This window comes from Oryza glaberrima, chromosome 10 (genome assembly GCF_000147395.1).
Source record: "Oryza glaberrima chromosome 10, OglaRS2, whole genome shotgun sequence".
NCBI classification, from domain to species: Eukaryota; Viridiplantae; Streptophyta; class Magnoliopsida; order Poales; family Poaceae; genus Oryza; species Oryza glaberrima.
Window position 1 is genome coordinate 9,226,958 of NC_068335.1, and position 11,238 is coordinate 9,238,195.

At 45.3% G+C, this 11,238-nt stretch overlaps 1 protein-coding gene across 1 annotated transcript; it reads left to right on the forward strand.

The window, feature by feature from the left end:
• The first annotated feature begins 4,651 nt into the window (after window positions 1-4,651).
• On the forward strand, window positions 4,652-6,367 carry LOC127753130 (tryptamine hydroxycinnamoyltransferase 2-like). The gene is made up of 2 exons (XM_052278602.1): window positions 4,652-5,102; window positions 5,255-6,367. Exons 1-2 carry the CDS (start codon window positions 4,716-4,718, stop codon window positions 6,179-6,181), a joined length of 1,314 nt encoding a protein of 437 aa, XP_052134562.1. The 5' UTR covers window positions 4,652-4,715; the 3' UTR covers window positions 6,182-6,367.
• The last annotated feature ends 4,871 nt before the right edge of the window (window positions 6,368-11,238 follow it).

Sequence of the window (11,238 nt, forward strand, 5' to 3'; positions counted from 1 at the left end):
TCAGCAATATCTCATATATATATATGATGTTCTCAATTGAACAAACGTTGTCTAATGGATGGAGTAGAAGGGTATTTATACTAGGAACATCCCTCCTAGCTGAGGTGTGAACATAAAAAGCCACGTTCTGGTATTCAAGGCAAAGAGTGCAGAGAGTTTCCTCGGGTTTGCGCACAGCCCTTCAACTCCCATGCGGTCTTCAGTAAAAATGGCATAACTTCTTATTGGAAAATGATATGAGGTGGGGTTTGATGCACTGGAAACTAGACTTGTTCTTCTTTCCAACCATGCATGCCATGAACCCCGTCTCTTGACTGGTTGGGTCGCACAAGCCTTGGAAGTTGAGTCTTTGCAGCGTAAAGCATCTTCTTGTTCGCGTAAACAGCTGCTGGTTGGGCATGGGCTGATTCCTCCTCGACATAACCCTTGTCGTCCTCAACATAAACCATCCTTCTTGGCGTAGTGATAATGCCCTCGGGCGTAAACCTTAGCAATACGAAGGTAGAGCTTTTAGGTAGTATAAAATTCTCACTAAAATTTGGGTTAAGTTGAGCAAAGAGCGAGTTCACCTCTTGTTGTATTTTCCTAGCATGACTGTGCATAATTGGACCTTGATATGCTTGATCGTTCTTGCTGAGACGTAATCTATCAACTTGGTTTACGTCATCTTCATTTTCTTCATGTGATGTATGACGTAAACCATCACCCTTGTTTACGTCAAATGTAGCTGCGATGTCCTCATCACCAGTGCACTGAGCATAAGTGTTGAGGAGAGCCTTGAGATAGAAAACCTCTTTTTGATTAGCTTTCATGATTATTAGAGTATCATCAGCATATTGGATTATAGGGAAAGGATCACTTCCATTTGAGACTGGTGTGGAGTGCAATCCTTTTGAGCATGCGCTGTTGATTATAGATTGTAAAAGATCTGCAGTTAGAACAAACAACAGGGGAGATAGAGGATCTCCTTGCCTGACCCCTCTCATGCACTTAAAAGACTTGATAGGTACACCATTTAGCAAAACTGAAGAAGATGCTGAGGATAGCACATTTTTGGACCATTTTAGCCAACTATGGTCGAAACCCTTTGCCTGAAGGATTTGGAGGATGGCTTCATGTTCTTACCAAGTCAAAAGCTTTCTAAAAATCAATTTTCAAAATGATCATATCTTTCTTACTTTGGTGACATTGGTGAAAATACTTAAAGCTCCAAGCCAGGCAATCCTGGATGATTCTGTTTTTAATGAATCCATATTGATTTTTATGAATGAGCTCCAGAATAACCATTTGCACTCTGTTGGCCATGATCTTTGTAATGAATTTGAGGGAGGAGCTTTGGAGAGCTATAGGTCTGAAATCATTTGCAGTTTCTGGTGTTGGCTTCTTCGGGATGAGAGTTATGAAGGAGTGGTTAACATTTTCGAGCGATAAATTATTTCTGAAAAACTGGAAGGCTAGCTCATAGAAATCCTGCTTGGCAATGTTTCAGCATTTGTTAAGGAAGAGACCATTGAAACCATGAGGACCAGGCGCCCTGTCAGTTGGCATGTTCTTTATTATCATGTCCAATTCTTCAGTTGTAGGGATAGCACTTAGACACTCCAGTCCTTCCACCCTTTGAATTAACTCAGACAGATTTAAAATCATCTGCATCTGGCTTTTTGTACCCATCCCGTTTCTGTAGGCTGTGTAGAGAACATGAGCTTTTTCGGCATGAGAGGTTACTAGGCTTCCATCTTCCAATTTCAGATGAGAGATTTTATTTCTTAGGTGGCTATCTGTTGCTGTTGCTTGGAAAAACTTTGGATTTTCATCTCCAAATTTGACCCATCCGACCGTGTACCTTTTCTTCCAAAACTCATTTTTATATTTAAAAGATTGAGGATGTGCTCCTTTAGGATTAATCTGAAATTCCATTCTTGCAGTTCCAAAGGTCTCTTTTCTTCGAGATTATCAATAAAAGAGAGCACTTCATTACATTGTGTAATCAGGGAGTGCAGATTTGACAGCCTTTTGCTCCATGCCTTGAGACCCCTTCTCAGGTTTTTGAGCTTTGAGTTTAGAGTTACAGCTTGTGAGCTCTCTGGTTGAAATTGACCAGCAATGCTGAACTACTTCCATAAAGCCAGGGACAGAGACCCAGAAATTCTCAAACCTGAAGATGATTGATTTTGGCACAGTTTGTCTCGATTGTAATTTGGCATGGTGCATGATCAGAAATGTATTTGGAAGTTGCTGTGACTGAAGCATGTGGGAATTTCAGAGTCCAAGCTAGGGAGGCGAAAACCCAATCAAGTTGTTGCAGTAAAGGCTGGTCCTGCATATTGCTCCAGGTGAAGTTTCTTCCTTTCAGTGGGATCTCAACTAACCCTGCATTACTTATTATTTCATTGAATATAAAAATGTCGTTCATGTCTCCTCCAGGAATATTTCTTTTTTCTATCGATCTAATGAAATTAAAGTCTCCCATTAGAATCCAGCATTGGTCATGATCGATGATCAAATTGTACATCCAGTTAACAAATCCATCTCTTAATTCCCCAGCACATGGTCCATATATGTTGGAAAGATTCCAGTTTTCATTCAACGTAGTAGTAGAACTGAATTCTATTGACTCATTTCATAACTCTGGTCTAATTGGCGAGACGAATCTATTAAGCCTAATTAATCCATGATTAGACTATATGATGCTACAGTAAACATGTGCTAATTATGGATTAATTAGGATTAAAAAATTTATCTCGCGAATTAGCTCTCATTTATGCAATTAGTTTTGTAATTAGTCTATGTTTAATACTCTAAATTAGCGTCCAAACATTCAATATGATAGAGACTAAAGTTAAGTCTCTGGATCCAAACACCACCTCAGTATGATCACCTCCAAACTTCTCGGGCGCATCAAAGAGAAAGGAAACATATTCCAAAACGCAAGTTTTTTCTCAACTTCATCCACATTAGTCCAAACAATAATGCTTTGTGCAAATTATTCATCACACATATATCATACATAATTTTACAGTTTCTCCTTTGTGGAAATCAGTTGAAACTTTCCAAGATACCTTCCATCCTATAGAGCACGCCAATTAATTATTTGCACTGAACAAATTTCTTCTCAAAGTAAGATGCATGTAGTACTATTTCTTAATCAACTATTGGAGAACCAGTATATATGCTTTATAAGTTACCTAGGTACAATAGATGCTACTATAGTACTTGTTTAGATACACCAGAATAGAGGGGATGTGGTAGAGATGGCTTTTGAGTTACACAATCGACCAAGTATTAGGAGAGGGAGGTGTATCTGCGCTAACCACCGTTTGTTGTGGTTGTTGCTGATGTAATCAGCGGCATCGTCGAGTATAGATGACTAAAAATATCTTAGACGACAGTTATCTAATTTTTACCGACATCGATGATAATTTATAGTGGAGACAGCAATGGTGGAGCAGCCCGATCTCTCGAGATCCTTGGCTCCGCCAATGATCATGCCGATGTCGTCATTACACATCTTCACCAGTGGTACCCATGAATATTAGCGTGTACATTTTTAATTAGTACTGCACCATTAAAATAATAAGTATACCAACATACACCTCTTATCAAACGGCTTAAATGGTGATAAAAGCATCAATGTGGATAGTGACACATGATATTTATATGTTGACCGGCCACATGCTGATATGAGCACGAAACCTAGGTACCAAATCTGGTACCCACGTATCAACTTTAATACCTTTGTAGATATCGGTCTACCCTATATAGTATACTAGAGTTGTACTGTGTATTTTTATCTAGTATCCATATTTAGGTTCCATACTGATGTCATACTGACAACAACATGATGTCAACAGATGAACCATCCTCAACCTATATATAGATTTTCTGCTATTTTATTCTTATTATTATTATATTGTTTAGTTAAGATGAAATTCACTGTGTTAAATTCGCTTGGATATATATTTCGTTAGAAAATCATGAGGTACAATTAGGTGTCCGATTGTCTCAAGTTAGTATATGAGTTTTTAAAAAGATCTCATATACGATTTCTTATGTATTTCCAAAAGCGCACGAACTTAAAAACAGACTCAAATACATATTTATATTTTTAAAAGCGAACGGACTTAAAAACCAACTCATACGTGGATGACGTACCAAAATACCGGCAAAAACATCTTCATTTTTTATAATAGTAGAGACTAGAAAAAATACCCGTGCATTGCAACGGATGAATGCTTGGATATTGTTTTTAGAAGTTAGCATGCGGAGTTCTTTTAAAGAGATTGTTTATACGACTCGTTCTATGTTTCCGAAAGCGAATGGAATTAAAAGCTGACTCAAATACGAACCTGTAGTTCTAAAAGTAAATAAACTTAAAAACCGACTCAAATACCGGTAAAAACATATTCAACTTTTATAATAATGGAGAAGAGATAGAGATAGAGATTTATAATAGTAGAGATAGAGATAGAGATAGAGATTGAATACTGTCATTCCTACGTTACTATACCTACTGCAAGCTACGCAGCCCTATGCTGTGGTTTGGTGGCGCTCCATCGTCTCCGTCCCGAATAATTAATCGACTCCAGAACATACGATATCCTATATATTCACGCACTGAAAGTGTTACTTGCAAACCAACTCACACAATCAGATTACCAGCCAACAATCTAAGTGAAGCGAAGTGCACTTAGCAGCAAGCAATCAACCAGGTAGCCATGGCGGAGCCTGTGGAGATCACAAAGAGCGACGTGCTCAGGCCATCGCCGGCATCAGCTATCGGCGCTGGCATGAAGTTCCCGCTGACCGTCTTCGACCGCGCAGCCATGGACTTGTACGTCCCTTCCGTCTACGCCTGGAACGCCAACGCCGTTGGTGCGGAAGCACCTTCCAACGACAAGATCAAGAACGGCCTCGCCGCCGTGCTTGCCAGGTTTCCTCACCTCGCGGGGAGGTTCGGCGTTGACGAGCACGGCCGGAGGTGCTTCGACCTTAATGACGCCGGGGTTCTTGTCCTCGAAGCCACAGCTTCCGCCAGCCTCGCCGACGCTCTGTCGCACGACGTCCCCGCGCACATCAACGAGCTCTACCCCAAGGCCGACAAGGTAGTTTACCAAGACGCATGGCAGCAAGTAACACAGGCATAACTAGCTCTAGCTCTAATAAATTATATGTACTCGTGTGGAAATTAAGGTACGTAACAACGTTTAATATGATATCGAGCTGGATTTTGACACGAACATATGTTTGGTTGCAGGAGCGTGCTGACGAGCCGCTGTTGCAGGTGCAGCTGACACGGTACACGTGCGGCGGGCTGGTGATCGGTGTCACTTCCCACCACCATGTCGCCGACGGCCAGTCCATGAGCGTCTTCTTCGTCGCGTGGGCTGCAGCCGTGCGCACCCGTGGGACCCTCCTCCCGACGCCGTTCCTCGACCGTGAGGTCGTCGTCGTGCCGTCTCGCCTGCCGCAACCGGTGTTCGACCACCGGAACATCGAGTTCGACGGCGAGCACGGCCAGAGCAACTCCTACGGCGCCCTCCCCTTGCACAGGATCGGAAACTTCTCCGTGCACTTCCCCGAGGAGTTCGTCGCCCGGCTCAAGGCCCGGGTGGGCACGCGGTGCAGCACGTTCCGGTGCCTCTTGGCGCACGCGTGGAAGAAGATCACGGCGGCGCGGGACCTCTCGCCGGAGGAGTTCACTCAGGTCAGGATCGCGGTGAACTGCCGCGGCCGTGCTAGCCCGGCGGTACCCATGGACTACTTCGGCAACATGGTGCTCTGGGCATTCCCGAGGATGCGGGTAAGAGACCTCCTCTCCTCCAGCTATGCCACGGTGGTCGGCGTCATCAGCGACGCCGTGGCGCGCGTCGACGAGCGGTACATCCAATCGTTCATCGACTTCGGGGAGGTGGCCGCCGGTGAGGAGCTGACACCGACGGCGGCGGAGCCCGGCACGGTGCTCTGCCCGGACGTTGAGGTGGACAGCTGGCTAGGGTTCCAGTTCCACGAGCTCGACTTCGGCGGTGGGCCGCCGTGCGCATTCCTACCACCTGACGTGCCCGTCGAGGGGATCCTGATCTTCGTGCCGTCATGCGCAGCGAAGGGTGGCATTGAGATGTTCATGGCGCTCGACGACAGCCAAGTCGAGGCCTTCAGCCAGATATGCTACTCCATGGACTGATCACGATTTTCATCAAGAGATGCACCGACAACATTGTAATACACACCATGCTTTAATCAGGGCGGATCCAAAAACAAAAAGTTAGGGGCTCAACATATCAAGTACACCGGCATACGTCATGTCTCATATAAGATTACAAAATACCACAGCAATACATTATAATTTTAAGATGTTTTATACGAAAACATTGAGAAATAATACGAAATACATCACATCTTCACAACACAAGCGATTGGTTTGCGCATTCCTGGATCACTAATAATATCTGAGCAACAAAATTCCACCCTTGCCATTTTTTGTTGCCTTCTATTCTCATCATCCTCTGCAGTGGGAGTACTACTCCAGCCACTTGAATAATAGTTGAACAATGTTTTATTTGACATTCTGCTCCCAGCTCGCTCCCGCGCCACCGCCGGCCTGCTGGCTGCTGCTGCTCGCTCCCGTGGCGCCATCGGCCTGCTGCACTGCTCCTCTTGCAGCCCCGCTCGCGCGCTCTCGCGGCGTCGCGCCGCCGTCGGCCTGCTGCGTGCACAGTCATGTTGTCGCGTGCTCCGACACTCCGTGGCTTGGCTGCCGACTGCCGCGCGCAATGCCGCTCGCGGCCTGGCGCCAATGCGCCGTCGCTCGCTGGTGCCGTGCACCGCGGTGCTGCCAGCCAGCCCGCGCTCGCGCCGTAGTGCCAGCCATCACACGCTCCGCGCGCGCCGTTAGCTTGTCGTCGCTGCTCGTTGCCTGCCTGCCTGAGCTGCCTGGATTAATTGGATTTGGAAGCTAGCGTTTGCCATTAGGGATGTGGGCCTGTGTGACTGAGTTCAAAGCCCAATAGGCAATAGGCAATTTTTATGCACTTGGCTGCCTTGCCCAATTGCGATAATTGTCCAATTACGCAGATCGCTGGCCTAATACGCGGGTTCTTCAACTTCTAGCCACGCGGAGACCTTCAGCATCCTACCTTATCATCTATGGTGAAAAAATTGAAGGAGAAACTCACGGGTATCTATGGGTTCGGTGGGTGTAGTCCCCCTTGCAACCACGTTGAATCCGCCCCTGCTAAGTGCCAACGCAGCTCAATCAGCTCCTCCGTCTACTTCGTTTGCCACTGCTGCCACCGCCTCCTCCGCCTCCCTCATCTGCCGCCGCCACCGCCCCTAGTGACACCCTGGACTTGTTGTTTCATGTGACGTTCTCCACCGATAATGGGTTATCGGTCTGGTTGTTCGTGTCATCAATTTGAGGTCTGGTTGGATGGGTGGATTGGTTGGTTGATTGGTTTTCAAGAGGGAATGAAGAGGTCTTGGAAGCCATGGTGCCAACCGAGAAAAGAAGCATCGCCACTGTATCAGACCGTCCACCGCCAAGCTTGTCCATGGGTGGCTCTTCTTGGTTGTGGATAGTTCTGGTTCTTGGAGGAAGCAGACAAAACAAACACAATGCTAAATTTTGTGATAGGCAGTGTATTGTTTGAGTGGAAATCATTGGAGGCATGATTAGACAAACATCATCAACACTACGCATGATTTGCTGGTAAACATTGGTAGATCTATGGGAGGAAGAGTGGCAACATTCTGGCAAACAACGAGACAGTGATTTTCTCAGTGAGATGTACCTTTGACTTGCAAGAGGCAATGCCCTCCAAATCCACAACACGAGAGTAAGGGGAAAGGATGATGCGGCGAGAACCGCGGATGTCGCCATGGCCATCTGCATCGAGGCGGGAAGAGAGGTTGATGCCTCGTCTTCTTTCCCTTCTGCTAGCACGAACCTCTGCACTGTCTGGAATTCGGAGTGAGCCCTCTAGGAGGGAGCCAAAAGGAGTGTCACCCACATCAAGCCAAGTGGGGCTCTTCGTTGGATTTTTAGAGGGTCCACGTATCGTCCATATAGAACGCGGTTGTATAGACAGCCCGTGGACCCTCTAAAAATCGAACTATATATGAAACATCTAAAAATCTAACGACAGCTAGGGTGCACCTATTTTTTTTTCACGTGACTATCTAAAAACGATGGCATATAATAAAAAACAGAGGTGGTATAACTGAGGGGCTCTAGAATTTAAGGGGTTGATCAGCCTACAGAGGTTCCGGGACATTGAAAATGAAAAACATACACAACAAGCCTAATGACAAAAACAACCAGCATTGTTCCCTACACTTGACAAAGCTTTCTAATACACAGAAAAATAAAATCTATCGATCCGTCTTGATCACCCGTACAAAAATCGCGACGGCCCTCTTAGCAAAGACAAAAAAACAGAAAAATGTCGAAAGAAAATTCTTGGTAAAGCCAAATGCAAATCGTATCATTAATCGAAGTCACGTCCTTTTTCGCGCGCCGGCTGACGGTCTTTGGCGCCGTTGCCCCCGTCGCACACCGGCGCAGCGGACGGCGACAGCGCGGGCGTGGGCGACGGGGGGAGCCTGGACGCGAAGGACCGGTACTTGAGCGTGTCACCGGCGGCGAGCCCGGCCTGCTCGTCGCCGCTCGCCTCGCCGTCGGTGCCCTCGTCGAAGTTGCGCGCGTAGCTGCGGGCGTCGTACTGGAAGTCACCGGACCGGCGGCGAGCGTGCCGCGCCGACGACGCGAAGCTCTGCCCGCGCGCGCGGATCCACGCCGACGGCGACCGGATCAGCGACGGAGACGCCGGCCTGTCAGCCTGGCTGTTGCAGGACGGGGAAGACGATCGCGAGGAGGTCGGCGACGGGCGGAAGCAGCCGGCGAAGCAGCCGGTGGGGGCGGCGACGGGGACCTCCACGTTGAGGTTGCGACGGAGCTGACTCTGCCGGTGCTTGGCATCCTGACGCTGCCATGTTGGGTCCACGTCTTGTTCGTCCGCCTGAGAAGGCGAGGAGGCCGCCATGGTTGCTCGTTTTGCTAATCTCACGAAATGATTTTTATTTTCTTATCATGGTAAACATAATTTCTCTACTTTTTTTTCAGAATTTTGTAAAAACGTGAGCAATAGAGAAATTTACGGGTTTTGTTTTCCTTGGAAACAGGACGTTGTCTAAGTTTAGGAAGCTGTGTTTGTTCTTGTTACATTATCTGAATTTCTGGAAGAATCAATATGTAATTTCTAGTTTCTGCTAAGTACCGTGAAGAGGGGAAAATTAAGGTGCTCGCTATTGCACTACGCTGGACCAAGTCATTTCTGACGGGTCCAAACCCTCACCTTTAACGGAGTAGTTCATCGACACCAACTACTCATCGTATTGACTATGTATATTTAAAAAGCGCTATAGGTCACGCATATCATGCATATAGATGGCCAAAAGGCCCGCCCGGCATGGCCCAGCCTAGGCACGGCTGGGCACGGCCCAGCAGCCATCGGGCCGGCACGGCCCGATCAGCACTTCTTGCCGGGCCGTGCCGGCCCATGGGCTGCACCTCCCGCCCAGGCACGGCCCACCAGCTATCGGGCCGTGCCGTGCCAGCCCGAAGGCATGTGTGGCCCATCGGGCCTTTTTAAAAATAAGTCTATTTTTCGTCTCTCTTCTTTAGGCTATTACATATGTATAGCTAAAATAACTCTATTTTCTCCCTCCTCTTTGAGCTGACATATGTATAGCTAAAATAAGTCTTTTTTTCGTCCCTCCTCTTTGGGCTGACATATGTATAGATAAAAAAGTCTATTTTAGATCCCTATTTTTTCGTCCATGGCATATAATATGTCTATTTTTACTCCCCTATTTTTTTTGTGTATCGGGCCTAGCTGCCGGGCCCATCGTGCCGGGCCGGCCCGGTCGTGCTGGGCCAGCCCAACGTGCCGGTGGAGGGGCCCAGGCACGGCTCGGTGGTCGGGTCGGGCCAGCACGGGCCCGACCTCCATCGGGCCGTGCCGTGCTTGGGCCAGGCCAAAATACCGTGCCATGGGCCGGGCCGTCGGGCCTCGGGCCTTTTGGCCATCTATAATCACGCATATCATAGGTCACCGTAGGAGATTATGTATATCTCCTTCATCTTTATTTGATTAATATGTAAGTATGTGTAATAAATTGCATCAATATGAGAGAGGGCTAGTACAAATAAAATATACTTATTAGCAATAATTGTTTTTTAATATTTGTCAATAAAAAGGGCCTAAACATTCAATTGAAAAACACCTTACCTTTTTTGTCTGAAATTAATTTGTTAGACATGTTTGGTAAACAAATAAACTAAGTCAACGTCATTACTAAGAAGACCGTGAAGAATTAGTTGTACGGATGAATTAAGTACTACATAGTATAAAGCTAACAAATAGCTTACAAAATTTATTTGAGGAAATACCGATTAAGAAATATGTGAAGAAAACAAAATTATGAGGCATGGCATGTGCCATCCATCTGATATCTATCTATTATCTATTATATTATCAAAACAGCTTTGAAAGAAGGCACCACGTTCGCTATGGAGGCTAGAAATTTTCACATTAATCGGAGAAAAAGAAAAAAAGAGCCCAAATAGAAATACAATAAAAAATAGCTGAAATTCGGAATTCAAAATAACAATATTGAAAGAAGAGTCCATATAGAAACCCAATACGAGATTACTCAAAATTCTGAACAAAAATAAAATAAAATCTGAAATTAGAAAGAAAAGAAGAGTCCAAGTAGAAATACAATTTAAAAATAACTGAAATTTGGAATTAAATATAAGCAATGTTGAAATAAGAGTACATATAAGAACCCGATACGAGACTAATTAAGATTCGGAATGAAAAATAAAATAATATCCGAAATTGGACAGATTAAAAAGAGAGTTCAAGTAGGAATATAATTTTGAAATGATTGAAATGAAAAATAAAAAATAAAAATATTAAAAGAACGAAATATGATATTAGTTAAAATTCAAAATAAAAATAAAATAAACTCTGAAATTAGAAAAATAAAAATAAGATTTCAACTAGGAATACAATTTATAAATAACTAAAATTGGTGATAAAAAATAAAGACTATTGGAAGATGTTGATGAAAAAATCGAATACACCGGCCTGGGAGATCTGCTTAGCTCCAGTGCAGCTCCAAAGGTTGTTGAGATGCGGGCGTGCCAGTCAGTTTGATCCTGCAACTGACAAGATA